Raw genomic sequence first — 17,378 nt, forward strand, 5'->3', positions numbered from 1 at the left:
CTATAATATACATACGTTTGTTTACAAGACGGGCTTAATGTTGTAGCACAGCTGGAAAGGTGACAAACAACAAAACAAAAACTTTAAAATGTGGGCACGTGTCGTTAAATACACTTCATCGTGATTTAAAAGAATAAAAAAAATTAAGCCAAAAAAGTTCCTAATGTCGCTCTAAGACTGTTATGGGAGTAACCAAAATACAGTACATTTTTAGCCTTAGTTATATATAGCCCCCCCCCCCCATTATAAAATAAAAGCAGGTGTCATTCTTCACTGATCAATGCTACAGAAATCTTAACAGAGTGAGCGGTACAACAAAATGTCCAGCTAAACTCGTGGAGACGTGTTTTACAACCCAATTTTAAATATAGTTGCAGCATTCTATATTTAGTTGATGTCCCTCTGTGAGTGAGTGCGTGTGTACACGGGAAAGAAATGATTAAACCTTAAACAACACCAGCCGTTGCTAAACTAAATTGACAGATACGACAAAAGTTATTTCTTAACAGTAGGCCCCTATAACAGTGAAGTAACACAGATAGATCCGAGTCTTCAATTTTTTTTTACTTCATACGTGTGAACATGCTAGCCCAATTAGCTTTGTTTAACCTTCCAATTTCCATAACGCAAACGATGGACGGGTTACGCACCATATCCATCAAAAGGACAACGAGGAAGAGCGTGTCCCAAACCAAAGTTATGACGCTACGGCACAAGTCCAACAAGCGCTATCAACACTCGGCTGGTCATAAACCTCGCACGGACCGGCTCATCAACTGACCACTGACACCCCAGGACCGTGCAGGTCACTGGTGCCAGGAAATGACGAGACAAGCACCAGCGCAGCGAGTACTCACACCCTCAGCCTTCCCTCCACGACAATATCAGTGACCCGTCCAGTTTCAGGTGCTGGTCAGGTCCCGGGGGAGGGGAGCGAGTCACACCAAGGGGAGGTGGGATGGGGTGAGAGAGATGGTTTATGATGGGAAGTGAGATGTTTAAAGACGGGGAGCGGTTAATCTTCAAGAGGTGGCTTACATTTTAAGTCACATCAGATCAAAGACAGAAAACTTCGTCCAAATCCAGCATTCATGATACTTGAGTAATAATTACATAAACCTATTCATCCATTCGTCTCTACATTACGTACATTCCAAAGAATGTTGTGTTGTAAGAAAAGGCGATGCTATCCACTGAAGCAGCATGAACGAGAGAGCAACACGCTGGTGGGATACTTGACGGCAGCGCTTTAAAACACTGCCAGGTTTGTTCTACGGGGGAGTAGGGCCCATCAAGTGATCGCGTGGTACAATTAACACGATGGCGGGACCACCGCAGGCCGCTGTCAGTACACCACAGTCCTCATTTATCAACTGGCATTAGGCTTCATACCATCGTCAGGGAAAAGGCCAGTGTGTGTGTGTATTTGCGCGCGTGTGTGTGGTGTGAGTGTGTAAGCAGGTTGGGGTGGGGGTATTTTCTATTTTATTACCTAGTAATCGGAAAATATTCCTCAAAGTAAAGACTTAACCTATAACATAAACTTGCCTATAAATAATTTTTTATTCCAGGAGTCTTCATAATTAAAAATATTTTAAACGCAAAATAAAATTAAAAAAATAATTAAAATCAACAACGACGTAATAATTAAAATTAAATTAAAATTGATTGATCTAGGTAATATATTGTTAAGCTCAGTGGGATGGTGGACTAACGCTAAACGACGCTCACAGCGGTGAAGCAGCTTCCCTCCGTGCACATGACATGTGTAGAATGAGGGATTACACACTAAAGGCGGCGCTCCAAGCTTATTCATTAAGCCTCGGTAACGCCATACGACGGCGCACTTCTGGAGACGACATCAAGCCACTTCTCGTGACAACATGGTGTCCGATATACAGGTCTCTCGCTGAGTCACATCACAGACTGGACATTGGATAGTGACGACATAGAACGGCGCACTCCTGGGGATGACATCAAGCCACTTCTCGTGACAACATGGTGTCCGATCTACAGGCCTCTCGCTGAGTTATATATAACACAGACTGGACATTGGATAGTGACGACATAGAACGGCGCACTCCTGGGGATGACATCAAGCCACTTGTTATGACATCATGGTGTCCGATATACAGGTCTCTCGCTGAGTCACATCACAGACTGGACATTGGACAGTGACGACATAAGAACGGCGCACTCCTGGAGATGACATCAAGCCACTTCTCGTGACAACAGGCCTCTCGCTGAGTCACATATAACACTAGGCACAAGATGGACAAACTTCTGGGCATGGACGGCCAAACTCCCGCAGTCTTTCTGATAACTTGCCCAACCACAAAGGCTCCCCTCTGTCAACCTTTAAGCGATTTTATCCCAGTGTTTGTTCCGTGGTGAGGTAATTTAAAAACTCCACTTTCTCCTTCCAAACTAATATATGTATTCTACATTTAGTTCCATCTAGTGCGACACGATTATCGCTTACAACAATAGAAATCTGTTTAACGCTTATGGTACATCTCGATGTCTTATTTCCATGGGCGATAAATGTTTTTTTTTTCCTTCAAAAGAAGAAAGACAGGTAAGGGGGTCAAGTTTACTGAGATCATATTCTTGGCATATAAATATTAGTTATCCCACTAAGACCCAACATGCCTGATACATTCATTGGTCTCTAGTCTTGTAACTTGTAGCCTAGACTTAGTACACAGCTGACGTCTCTGATTTGTACATAGACTCCGTACGGCGCAGACTTAGGTAAACAAACTGAACTCGCATGGTGATGACACTTATACATAAACTGGGCTCACGCTATCTTACCGACATTTATAAACAACAACATTATTATTTGATTCACTACTTTCATAAATGGGAGTTTTTCAGCATGATCCGAGTCCGTAAATCTTTCTATCTGATAATAATGTTACAGGTTAGAAATAAAGGGAGACAAATATCTTTTAAGCACCACATAGAATAGGGGGAAGAAGCATCTTACTTTTCAAGGGGGAGGGGAAGGGAAGCAGGGACGTGATCAGAGTTTCTTTCAGGCATCTCTTTGGTGGGGGCTTAAGTGCACCCCCCCCAAACAAAATATAATTTATATAATAAATATGTATTTGTACTAGTGTCCTACCCTTCACCAAGAAGATTAAATGTCTGAAAGATACACTGAACGTGATGGCGATATATGCATTTAGTGACGTGCGTCAGTGATGAAAGGGGGGGGGGGGAGTAAATGGACCAAAATTTGATGACGATATGTATGCCCGCCTCCACCCTCAACCGGCACGAGACCTTGTTAGTACTAGGCGTACACCCATTCTTTCCCCAAGTCAACACACACAACACCTAATAAACTTTCAAACTCGTCTTGGTACATTGGAGCACGCTTCCCGTCTGATTAATTGTCGCCAGTCTCTTGTTTTCTTTCTCACATTACCAACCGTCAGCCCAACATTGTGTGGGGGGTGGGGCGGGGATGTTTTGCCACGGCCGTCAACCTGCACGGTGGGGCGACGACGACATGCTCTTGAAGCCACGCTTTACCTCCCCGCCCTACAAACATGTCGGCTCGGCCAAGGATCAATATTTTCCCTCGAGACAATACAACAACACAAAAAACTTGCAAGACGATACCCCTGCCTTCTAGAGACCCCGGCACCTGGGGGTGTTGTGGGGTCTACCCAATCGATAGGCCGTCATTCTATACCGTAGCTATTTAGCAGCCACACACTAATAGGTCCAAAAAACGGGGAACGACAATGTCTTCGCCACATTAACGAATAAGCAGTCAAGTGAGGTTAAAAAAAAATCACGCCTTGGTCTGTGTCATATATTTTCATAGGCGGATCTATGTGTGGGGATCAGTCCCCCCCTTCCCCCACGCCTCCTCCGCCCTACTTATCAATGTTGTAGCATCTTTATTGTCTATTTCATGTAGATGGGTCATACACTGACCATCTTGATCTGTGACCGTTTCATTCTGACAACCAACTTTCAAAAGTTTATTCAATCCACCTATTTCACATCAAACAGTAGAAGCTTAATTATCAAATACTGTCTTTTACACCAAGCTAATTAGGAAGGGACGATGTTACAAATGTAACACATGATGCAGCAATGTAACCAGTCAGAAATCAATCAATAGGTGTAATCCGTGCCATTAGGTTTTACAAACGATGCTGATCTGTCTGTTATCGGAATACAGTGTAAAGGACAAGGACCATGATAGAAAGAAAAAGGATTAAATTGTACTGAACCACACAGTAACAGACAAGGACTATAATTTACTGGACCACAATGTAAAAGATAGGGACCATACTTTACTGGACCACAATGTAAAAGACAGGGACCATAATTTACTGGACCACAATTTAAGAGACAATAATCATTATTTACTGGACCACAATGTAAAGAACAAAGACCATAATGAACTGGACCTAAACAAAAAGGACCATAATATAGTGGACCACAATGTACCTACCGTCTTCTTTTAAGTCCGCTGTGATGGACATTTTTACAGGTCTTGGTCGTCTGGGGCTGTTGACGTCTGTCCTACTGTACCCCTCTGCCCCACCCGGGGGTGCCTCCTCTGCTTGTCTGGAATCCATACTAGCAGTGGCACGTTTTAGATCCTCCAAAGTCTTTGATCTGGTCCTGTCTTTCGTCGCCTTATCCTGGGATTTCCCCGTCCATTTCTCCTCCACGTGTTTCCTCACCTGGAAAAGTTCTTGGTGCCGCTGTTCTGTTAACGACGGCCCGGCCGGATGTGTCTGTTGGTGGCCTGGGTGAGTCTGCTGATGGCCTGGGTGAGTCTGCTGATGGCCTGGGTGTGTCTGTTGATGGCCTGGGTGTGTCTGTTGATGGCCCGGGTGTGTCTGTTGATGGCCCGCCCGAGCTGGCCCAACTGTCTGCAGTTCAACGTGAGTCAGTTTTGGCCCCGGGTTTTTCGAGGCTGTGGATTTCCCAGCAAGTCCAACGCGATTCACAGACTGCACCGAATTAGTTTTGGGTGGTTTCTTGGTGGTGGTGGTGGCGTTTAACCACCGCACGTCAGAGGGTGGGTCTGTGTTGTTGGAGGTGGAGGACGACGACACGGAGGTGTAGGTGAAAGATGAGGATGAGGTGGCCGGGGAGGAGGGAGGGAGAAATAAATGACAGTTGGAAATGGAGTTCGAGGCAGAAGGCGGCGGGGCGAAAGGCGGTGAGGTGGCGAGATGACTGCTGGGGGGTATCACGTTGGAGGTGAGCACCGCCGAGGTGGGGTGGTGGGCGAAGTTGAGGAAATGAATGTCCGTCTCACGTATGTCCCTGCTGTTGGTGATGGTTGAGTTGGTGGTGTTGGTGTTGCCCGGGAACTCTGTCTGGTATGCCAAGCTGTCTTGATAGGTACCATCCCAGTTCACCTGTGTGTTCAAAATTGAAAACAGTACAACCAGATGGTAGTATGAATACGAATACAATATAAGTGGCATTATAAAATATAAAAACTTAAAACACAATCACCAGCATTGTCAATCAATTTCAAAACAAAATAAAAATCTTGATAAAAAACTAAAAGTTAATCAAATATTAGAGGACCACCTCCATCCCCCACCTGCACAAGTACAGTCCTGAGATAAGAAAAACAAAATAAGCTTTGGCATTTCAATTCACAAACTTCTGGTCGCAGCGGTTACCACAAATACTCAAAGTGCCCTAAGAGATTACCTCTCTAAGCTGATGCGTCTTGGAGAAGTCAACTCTCTTTGGACTCTCCTCCCTGGGGCCATGGTGGTCGTGATTTACAACACGGACGGGGTCGCGTGCACGGGCCGATGTCCTTGAGGTGTGATCCACGCGGTGGCCTATCTTTTTTGATGTACCCGCTACCTCAACTGCACCATTTTCAAAGTTGATTTCATCTAAAAGAAACAATCAAACATACAACCATTGTTCACACTAAGCTGGGCGGCTGCGTACTATTTTTCACCCGCTATGAATATTTTTTTTAAAAATACATGTAACCTAGTAACCAATTAAGTGAATAGCGCACACAAAAAATATTTTGTACCCACGCTTTTGCTCTTTCTGCACACACCTGTGTTTTATTCGCAATATGTTGTTGTATATTGGTCATATGAGTTAAACGCTGTCAATCAAGATCAGATAGTGTTCATATACGTAAGTATAGGCTACAAAAAAGCAAGCAAACCCTTACTACAAGGAAAAGGCAGCAGATTTGTATTGCACTGTATAGCATTTTTCGTTAAATCTTCAGTTAAGGGTCAGCAAAGATAAGGGAGTAATAAATAGATAGTGTACATGTTTCTCAAGGCTTTGGCATACACAAGGCAGCTCTGCTGATTTATAAACGACGTATACTACGTAGTTGACATGTGCAGGTTATCAAAGAAAGCCTCAGTCTCAATACTGAGTTCCTCCATATTTCCCCCATGTTACTCTTCGTTCCCCACGTCCCTCCATACCACGTCCGTCAATAGTCCTTAAGTCTCAATATTCCCTAAGTTCCTCTATACTCCCACAGATCCTTTATATTCCATAAGTTCCTCTATATTCCACAAGTTCCTCCATATTGCCCACGTTCCCCTATAATATATTCGCCGTTTTTGTGTGTGTGTAGATTCCCTTTAACCCTCCATATTGGCTATGCCCCACCGTGTACCCTATGTCTCTCTAAAAATGCCCCCCCCCCCCCTAACCAACCACTTCCATACCTGTTGATCAACTTATAAGTATTCAAATATTGAAAATTTGTCTTAACCCCGAGCCCTGTAGCCAGGTCAAGCAAACAACACCGGCACAGCGATCGATTCCTCCCCGCCCTGACACTCAGGTATTTATAGTTGAACCGTGGCCTAAACGATGGCTCCTATTTCCTTAACGCTAACCGTTTGGCAGGCCCACTTGTTGCCTTTGACTGCACGGCGCGACCAAGAACGGTCGCCTACTAATGCTAACAGTCCCTATTGAGCAGCGGGCGGCTCGCGCTAGAGTTTTTACGGCAAGTCAATGGAGATCGACTTCAAGCCCAAGTTCATTTTTTATTCCTCGATACCAGTCAACAATTATTTGCTCATGCATCATGTAGCAAATCGACAATGCTCCAGAGTTACACGCCATTTTACGGGAGATAACATTCACCATTAATTTAACTGACATGCATGTATTGTTTTCCGAATAGATATTCAATTCAACTTAATATTTTTAACAAAAGGGAAGTGCAAGTGAAACATAAATGCACTTGTAATTTGTGAACAAGATACCAAGTGTTCTGCAAGACGTGTGAAGAGTATATTAATCCAACAGTGTAGACTTCTCTAGCAAGTACTGATAATGTGTTTCACTCACTGAGAAAGCACACAACACACGGGTCTATTCTTTAAGACACGACACGGGTCTATTCTAAATACACCACACGAGACCCGGACATATTCTTAAAGACACCACACAACACCCGGACATATTCTTTAAGACAGCACACAACACCCGGACATATTCTTTAAGACACCACACAACACACACATCTATTATTTAAACTAAAATTCCCGCGGTGCCACAAATTAAGTGAATACTTCCGCAGTCCGATGTTGCACACTCCGGAACTAAACATATAAAAAACGTTTACGTACATAGTCTACCTTGTACTGTATACACAAATGAAGACTATGGTCGATAAAAGCCTAAGCTTTTCACTCTACCATGCAGACACATCACACCTCCACCACGTGAAAAAGAATATCACATTTATATTCAATATGCCGGAGTTAATGCCATTTTCTCCAAACACGTTCAAGGTACGAATCACAGGCCGTACAGAGCAGTAGAGTCAGCACTGGCGTGGAGCCAAATTGCGATCTTATCAAAGCGTATGTGAGCAGAGTGGAAAGCGTGAACTATTTTTCAAACGGTTTGTAATATGAAAAGCCGAAACCTCGACACACAAGTGGAACTGTCATTTTCTTTTCATTCAGGGTCTTCAAATAAATCGGTGTAGTTTAATGGCGGCATGGTAGTATGGGCACAGGTAAAGATAACACGATAGAAGGGGTAATGGAATCTTCTGCTGGATTTGTTCCAGTCACGAGGCTGTACAGGGCCAGCACTTTCAGGAGGCGTCCAGCCGTGGATGACTTGTGTCCCCGTGATTCAGCTCGATTAGCATTTCAACGGGCGGGGGTGGAAGGAGTTTGTTGGTAAATGTCGTGTTGATGAGGGCACGGGTGGGTACGTCGCACGTTCGACGTGGGGTCAGATTATCACATACACAGGTTGTCTTAAACGTATGTGTGTGGGTTTGTTGCTTGTCTTTGTGGGTGGGGGGGGGGGGGGTTGACCTACACATACACGCCTTGTTCTAAAAGTCTGTGTTGATAGGAAAACACAGGAACACAAGGGACAACATAAACACAAACGAACACACACAAGGGAACATATATATATATATGCAAACAAATACCAGCATACACCAAGAGATTATGTAGAAGCAAATACAGATACCCCCCCCCCCCCAAAAAAAAAACCCCAACATACAAGGACACAGCACAAGTACACATAGGAAGCTTCATAAACACGCAAACACAAGCATGCAACTGACATACACCAAAACTTAGGCAGACACATTGGCACAAACGTATGCTAAAACAAAACCCACTTGAACAAAAATACAAGCAAGCCAACGCACCAATTAAACACTGGAACACCAACAAGCTAGTAAAATATGTTTTTTTTAAATGCACTTCGGAAACCGGTACTGTTTTGACAGTAAGATAACGCAATTAAACTAATAGTTTTTAAACCTAGAGGAAAGGAATACAGGAAAGAAACTCGTGTAAAAACGACTAGCAATTTCATTCTGGCATGCTAAAGCAGTTTTATCATACAAAAATGTTACACACTTAATGTAAATCAAATATTACACCTTTATAATAACGGTGTCTGGTAAAGAACAGAACAGGACTACGCCGTTGAAGGTTTACGTAAGAAAGAAAAAAACACTTTGAAAAAAAAGTTCTTAATATGGTCTATTATATTTGGTATTCAATAACTATAATTACTTAATTAATTTTGATAGCAACCGAGTGAAACTATTTGACCAAGTATTGTGATCACAGAAAAAGCTAGTAATAATTATTAATTAGCAAGTATATCTTTCCCACGGGTGTATCACCACTGGAGCGAGGAAGGAAAATGCAACAACAATTCTCTTTGATTGCTCCCTGGCTAGCACATTCATGGGGGGCGGGGGGCCAGACGCTGAGAATGTGAGAGGGTTTACATGTGGTGGACATAACAGAAATCCTCAGATACACCTCGCCTCACACGCTAGTTAGCAAACATCAGACTACCTACTCCGTTTTACCTGTGATAACTTCTAAGGCAAGGAAACATTTCAGACACAAACATTAATTTTTTTAACCAACACACAGCTGAACTGGTGCTATTAATATCACGATACAACAGCCAGTGTTATTTCGAAGCGTTTCATCTAAATTTAGTTCGTTAATTAAGATTCCTACTAAATTACACAATATAAACCACTGTAGTAAATTGAAGAAGTTTCCGATATTGTCTTTAAACGTCTTTGTAAAGTGACCAGCTAAATAAAGGTGTTCGGAATGTTTGGGCATGACACTTGTACTGACAACGTGTTCTTGTATTCATATAAATCTACGACAAAAACTAACGTCTTAACACATTACTAAAAAAAAATACCGTTAGCCTTCAAGCTAAGACGGGGACGATTACTGGCAGAGTTTCTTCCAGGCATCTCTTCGAAAAATTTTTTACCGCCCCCCCCCCCCCCACGAACGAAATTAAATTTATATAATTTATATAGAAAATATATACTTTTAACAGTGTCCGCGCCCCCCCCCCCCCGAAAATTTCAAGTGCCCCCCCCCCCCTTCGGAGAAAAAGTCTGGAAGAAACACTGATTACTGGCCGTGTTATAATCAGTTACCCTAGAGCGACCTGTTATTAACAGGCAGAGGTTTTCTAATAAATCTGATTATCTTAATGCTTTAGGGAAGACATTGTGCCGATATTAAAGTAAATTGCGGCAATAACTTTACTCCAAAAAAGGGCCTCATCTATAATACACAGAGCAAAAGTATAACATGCAGACTGAGCGAAATCTGGAGACGTGGAGATCTAGAGAGGATTACTTTGTGGAACTACCTGAGTCGTGATGTCTTAAAGTTTCGGCGATCTTTGTCCTAATGGGGTGACAGGCTATGTTCCCTCTAAGCTTCGCGGTTGCGCGGCCGCGCTGTAGTTTTTAACCGCCGGCAGTCATTTTGTAAAATGCATACTTCATTTTATAAAACTTTTAGAAGACCGCACACACAAAATACCTGTTGCACACGATCTCTTTCAATTTCTGTTAGAGGGACCGCTGGACAAGCTAACCTAACCCAAGATAGTCTAACCTAATTTATAGTGTGAAAAGGCCGAGCACAAGCTAACACCCAATATAATAACATGTTCACATAACCGCAGTGTTCACGCTGAAATACCAAGTTACTCCAAATCACATTTAATACATTTCAGTTTATGGAACTTGGTATTGGAAGGAGACAAAACGACATAAAGGTCGGGCAGGGTATTGGGGGAGGGATCGATTTAATAAGGTGGCGTCGTTAAATTTGGCTAGCCTGAAAGGCAGCAGTTTCCCCCCGCATTCATTTGGTCCGGCTGTAAACCCAGCATTTATGAAGGCCTCCAACGCTGCAATCATCTGTATGAAGTTATTAGAACCGGCCTGGGCTATGGATTCTACTGGGACAATTGCCAGCAATAAAACACTCAAGTATGACCAAGATATCAAACATTCACAGTGCCTTTGGGCTGGCGGTATATCTTTAAAACCGGCAGTATCGTTTATTTCTTCTTCTACTTGATTTAGATACGATCTATTTACTAAAGCCAAAATTAAATGGTAGGGGGAGCAGTTAAAATTCCTGCCTTAGTCGTCTCCTATTTATCAAAGGGGATCTCCAGTTCTGGGAGCTTAAGTTCAGCGTGTCCTCATCGGTGCAGACTAATCATTAGAGGTGCACTAGAGTGTGCTAAAGGAGCCTACAGTATGCTAATGTTAAGGGCTTTTACACGACAGTACACATGCCGTGTATGGTCAGTGGTTAAAGCTCTAGGGTCCAGTGAGTTTAGGGAGAAAACATTGCCCATCTTATTATTATCGTTATACGCTAATCTCTTACAAATTCGGAATCTCCGTAAACATTTTATCTGTTTAACGAGGATATACGCAAGCAAAGCCCCATGAAAAATAATATCTGCTAAGAAGGATGTTGCAGCTTACTTCGCTCTTCAGTATCCCCCAATAATATTTTGTTTAAAGTAATATTTACTAATACTGTAAACATTTTGTTTTAAGAATTTTTTTTTCAAAGAAAGAAAATTTTTATACCGTAAAAGCACTTTAATTCCTTGTCTACATCTATTTTAGTAAAAATACTAGTTGAGAAGTAGACATAGACAACTATGAGATTATAAAGTAAAATACGACCATCCACAGCATCTTAACTATACTGACAGGCAGAGATTTTACCCATTCATTTTCTTTTTAAATGTATATATCTTTTGGGAAACGACAATAAATTACTCAACAAAACAAACGTAAAAACTAGCAAATAGCAATAGAATACAATTCTACTGCTGATCTCAAGTATACTATGGTATAAACTTCAACCGTCAGAATTATGACACTCATATATACTGACACAAGTTCTCCGAGATATATAATCTTTAATATCCTAAGCAAAAATAAAATATTTGTGCATAGGTTATAAGCTATAGATTCCGTTAAAAACCTCTTAAGCTTACATATAAAGATATATTGGGTGCTTTATGAAGCGACGTCACGTATTCACACATACAAATTACTGATATGAAACATTGATGTATGGACAATAAATAACAGCTTACACGCCACCTCTGAAAATTACGGTTTGAAAAGAGAATCGCAAAAAATCGCCAAGGCATTGGTGTTTTACGATGGGAAATTCTGCAGCACAAAACAAGTCCTAGAATACCTTTTGACGTCGCTCAAGTGCTTTAACCAGTTTGACTATCGATAAAAAGTGGTTATGTGCCTATGAAAATTTATAACGGGGTTTGAAAATACATCTGCACCGATCAGGTGTTTATTCCTATACAAGCACTCTTCAAATCCACGGCCAGCTAGAGAATTCTTCTGACTTCAGTGACTGCTGTGGTGAATCGCTGAAGTGCCAGGTGGTACCGTTTGTATAGTTGAACGTGATAGAAGTAGTTACGGCGAGGACCTACAATGCTATCACATCTTGACTTACAACAATTCACATTGCTGCAGTATAATACGAACATATAGTAAATGAGAAAATAGGTTGAGGACCTACAATGCTATCACATCTTGACTTACAACAATTCACATTGCTGCGGTATAATAAGAACCTCTAGAACAGGGGTCTCCAAACTACGGCCCGCGGGCCGCATGCGGCCCGCGATGCCCTCTCATCCGGCCCGCGGGGATCTTTTTGTCCACGGAAAAACTGTTTTTTTGGTGATGGCTGAGGAACTTTGCCCAGAAAAATCAAAGACATGCCTAGAAGAAACTGGCCCCCGAACTGAAATTTGATAGTCAATGCGGCCCTCGGACTGAAAAGTTTGGAGACCCCTGCTCTAGAACATGAGAAAATAGGTTGAGGACACTAATGGTATCTGCATCTAGACTTACATGAATGTACAACAAATCACATTGCTGTAGTAGAACAAGACCATAAAAAACGCAAGAAAACAAGTTGAGAATACAATATTATTTACATCAAGATACAATAGTGTGGTATAGCAAGACATACGGAAGTCTAATACTTGAGAAAATAGTAATTTTGAGGACATAACACTATTCCTTGCTGTCAAACACAGGACATCGATGTAGTAATGAAAGAAGTAGACGTGTGGGATATTCAACTCTAGCTACATCCAAAGCAAGAAGACTACACAAACCACAGAAGCATGTTATAGCGTAACATTGTTGTCGACTTACCCAAGGCGCGACTAACTTTCCGCCGTGATCCAGAGTGGTGTGGACTTAAGGGAGCCGATACTTTCGCTGCATCTTGGCTCTGAAAGAAACAAGTATCATTTCAACATTCGTCAAACACATACAATAAGTATAACACCTAACATTATTAAAGTCAGCCGATAATTTAGCTGTCCCCTGGCTCTAGGAAAGAAACACGTAGTTTCATGGCATAGCAATTCGACAACTACAGTACACAAACACATAAAATAACTTAATCGACAGCTTTTTCCTGCAACAAGTAACGTACAATCCTACAGTAAACTAAGTAAACTGAACTCAAAACTAAATAAATAAAACATAACCGGTGAGAATGCATTAGCAACACGTCAACCCTACTTGCCATATTTAACTTAAGGCGTTGACTGACTAAAATATTGGTCAACAGTTAAGTAAATACCCAACACAAACACCATTGTCAGGCGTTGGTTTTTCTCTTGTTACCATCGCGTGGCTTGCTTAATAAATCAGATGAACGGAGAAAGAACAAATCAATAAAAAAAAGGGAAGCTATTGATAGATGAGAGTTTAATCGTGATTTACCTCCCTTGGTTAAAATATACTGGCTCATTGTTAAATGGAACAATTTTTAAATAATAACGAATTTTCTGTAAATGGATACAACTAATATGCACAGCTGAGGCTAAGGACAGAAGTGGAGAGATGAGTCAGTTCTGGTCATATTAATTGTGTGTATCACAAGACAATAGAACTAGGACACAGTGTCATGGACTGGTGTAAGAAAGTGGACAGATGAGTCAGTTCTGGTCATATTAATTGTGTGCATCACAAGACAATAGAACTAGGACACAGTGTCATGGACTGGTGTAAGAAAGAGGACAGATGAGTTAGTTCTGGTCATATTTATTGTGTGCATCACAAGACAATAGAACTAGGACACAGTGTCATGTACTAGTGTAAGAAAGTGGACAGATGAGTCAGTTCTGGTCATATTTATTGTGTGCATCACAAGACAATAGAACTAGGACACAGTGTCATGTACTAGTGTAAGAAAGAGGACAGATGAGTTAGTTTTGGTCATGTTTATTGTATCACAAGACACCAACACTAGGACACAGTGTCATGGACTGGTGTAAGAAAGAGGACAGATGAGTTAGTTTTGGTCATGTTTATTGTATCACAAGACACCAACACTAGGACACAGTGTCATGGACTGGGGTAAGAAAGAGGACAGATGAGTTAGTTTTGGTCATGTTTATTGTGTGTATCACAAGACAATAGAACTAGGACACAGTGTCATGGACTGGTGTAAGAAAGTGGACAGATGAGTCAGTTTTGGTCATGTTTATTGTATCACAAGACACCAACACTAGGACACAGTGTCATGGACTGGTGTAAGAAAGTGGACAGATGAGTCAGTTTTGGTCATGTTTATTGTATCACAAGACACCAACACTAGGACACAGTGTCATGGACTGGTGTAAGAAAGTGGACAGATGAGTTAGTTCTGGGCATGTTTATTGTATCACAAGACAATAGAACTAGGACACAGTGTCATGGACTGGTGTAAGAAAGTGGACAGATGAGTTAGTTTTGGTCATGTTTATTGTGTGTATCACAAGACACCAACACTAGGACACAGTGTCATGGACTGGTGTAAGAAAGTGGACAGATGAGTTAGTTTTGGTCATGTTTATTGTATCACAAGACAATAGAACTAGGACACAGTGTCATGTACTAGTGTAAGAAAGAAGACAGATGAGTTAGTTTTGGTCATGTTTATTGTGTGTATCACAAGACAATAGAACTAGGACACAGTGTCATGGACTAGTGTAAGAAAGAGGACAGATGAGTTAATTTTGGTCATGTTTATTGTATCACAAGACACCAACACTAGGACACAGTGTCATGTACTAGTGTAAGAAAGAGGACCGATGAGTTAGTTTTGGTCAAATTTTTGTCATGTGTACCACAAGACACTAAACTACCAAGCTAGGCCACACCAGGCAACTTCTCTACTCAGGTTTTCCCAGCGTCAGATAATTTCTTCCTCAACCTAGACAGTATTCACCTGCTTCTCTTGCTTTAGCATGTAAAGGTATCATATGGCAAGCCGCACCAAGAATGCCCCAGAAGCCAATTTAGGTATCCAAAACCTACGCAACTACCATTACCATTTAAAAACAACAGTTTTAATAAAACCCCTACCCAAAAATAAGCAAAAACCGATGAATGTTTAAAAAAAATATGCACGCCGCAACAAAAACATTGTCGAATGATTTACACATCTTTAAGCTGCCAGAGTGAAGTGGCCTTTATCTTGTCAGCGGCACGGGTTACACGACTCTATGACAAGCTATTTCACAGCTACAGCCAATGGTTTTTTTAAACTGTTTACTGACGTTTTTTTTTTTAAAGATACAGAAACAAACTATGACACCATTTGTTTCAATCTATAGCCACCAAAGTTAAGTGAAATTTGAATCAACATTAACCCTAATTTCACAGCAGAAAGAAGCAAGACAATTTCCTCAACAAAAGACAGTCATGTGCCATTTCTGTTGGGTTGTGTCACCTCCCCCGTAGAAGGAGCGGATACAGCTCATTATGTGACTAAAGATCCTTTCAGCATACCCAGGGCTTGGGACAAAAATGATCGGTCAAAATCATTCCATTCTTTTAGCCACGAGCATTTCTGTCGACTGCCTGTTCTTATATAAACTGGTCGTTTTGTCGGGAGCCCAATTGACTGAAGATGTTTTATCGGTAGTAGTAATGACGGGGTTCTTTTGAACGGGTCAACATCTTTGCGTCGTTTTCTTCTTAACCGTTTGTCACTGTACATTTTGAGATAACTTTATTCTTTGGTTGGTAAAATACTGATTGAAATATTGGACAGCGTCTTGCTAATCTCACACTTATTTTTTAAATGCTAGTTTTTACATTATTTAGGTATGCAAAACTTGACAATTAAAAGCGACAAGACAAACTAACAAAACTGTGCGACTTTACAATGATTTAAACGTGGACTGACAAGACAGATTGCCCTTAAATGTGTAATTCAAGAAAAAAAAAACACACGAGACGAAATAATGAAGCCTACGACATGTCGAGACGTTGACTCAAAAACATAAACTGAAATTAGCCGAACACTGTGCACTGAACTTTATTACAACGCCGTATTACAACTCTCTTTCACCAAACACAATCGAAGCATTTTGTTATTTAAATGAACGGCAAGCAAACAATGATTATTGACAGAGCTGTGGAATCCATAATCTCCTTAACTCGACCCTCTCATTCGAAAATCGGCTTTACATTCCACCGAGTCATATATTCTTCAAAAACATATAACTGAAATTAGCCGAACACTGTGCACTGAACTTTATTACAACGCCGTACTACAACTCTCTTCTACCAAACACAATCGAAGCATTTTGTTATTTAAATGAACGGCAAGCAAACAATGATTATTGACAGAGCTGTGGAACCCATAATCTCCCTAACTCGACCCTCTCATTCGAAAATCGGCTTTACATTCCACCGAGTCATATATTCTTCAAGCACTCTTCAAGTTTAAAAAAAAATATGGCTTCAGTTATGATAAAATGCTGGGAAGAAAATTATGCACTACTTGAACATAAAATGGAGAAAAAGCTAAATATAAATACATCTGTCACAAGTTTCAATAATCTTGCTATACATTTTATTTATGGAAAACTTGGTAACTTTAAAATTGAGAATCTAATACGTCAAAATCTGTTCTCTTTGTTACATTAAGCTATTTCATAATTATGAGAAAACGTATCAAGAACTACGACTCATAAGGTAGATGCAGTAGTGTTTTTAATGCATGTGACAAAAAAAGGCTGAAGTGTGGAAAAAACAGTGGTGCTCGGAGTGTATTGTAAAATGGAGGGGGGGGGGGTTGAATGTGGTTAAAATGGATGACTAGCTAGATCAAAGAATGGCGAGGCTGAGCTCAAGGGTTGCAGAAACAGTTACATTTTCTTGTTCCGCTGAGTATTAAAGTCTCGTAAAAAAAACAACTCAATACAACTGCCGCTACATACAGGATCTACGGAAAAAAAAGCAGGAGTTTCTCCCCCTAAACTGTCTCAAATATTCTTAAAAAATACTAATGGGTATGGCAACTCATGATATAGACATGATTTAAAATCAATGTTTAAATACTTAAACTTTATAAAATAGAATAGAATCTCGTAGGAAAAAGAATAGTGCACCAAGTAAACAGCAAATAATCTGTGTATACAAGTGCGGAACATTAGTACTTTATAAAGAAAGACCGAGGAATCAAGTTAAAAATTATATGTGAAAT

The 17,378-nt window shown here is 41.0% G+C and overlaps 1 protein-coding gene across 1 annotated transcript in view; it reads right to left on the reverse strand.

Moving 5' to 3' along the window:
- Nucleotides 1-17,378, reverse strand: part of LOC131955709 (centrosome-associated protein 350) — an 82,903-nt gene that overhangs the window by 26,480 nt on the left and 39,045 nt on the right. Inside the window, exons 5-7 of the mRNA XM_059319932.1 lie at nucleotides 13,043-13,121; nucleotides 5,707-5,900; nucleotides 4,481-5,402 (exon numbers count right to left, since the gene is read on the reverse strand). Of these exons, the coding sequence (XP_059175915.1) occupies nucleotides 4,481-5,402; nucleotides 5,707-5,900; nucleotides 13,043-13,121 (1,195 nt within the window). The remainder of the gene's footprint in view (nucleotides 1-4,480; nucleotides 5,403-5,706; nucleotides 5,901-13,042; nucleotides 13,122-17,378) is intronic.

Source organism: Physella acuta, unplaced genomic scaffold (genome assembly GCF_028476545.2).
Source record: "Physella acuta isolate Inbredline_101_S28 unplaced genomic scaffold, ASM2847654v3 ptg001095l, whole genome shotgun sequence".
NCBI lineage: Eukaryota > Metazoa > Mollusca > Gastropoda > Physidae > Physella > Physella acuta.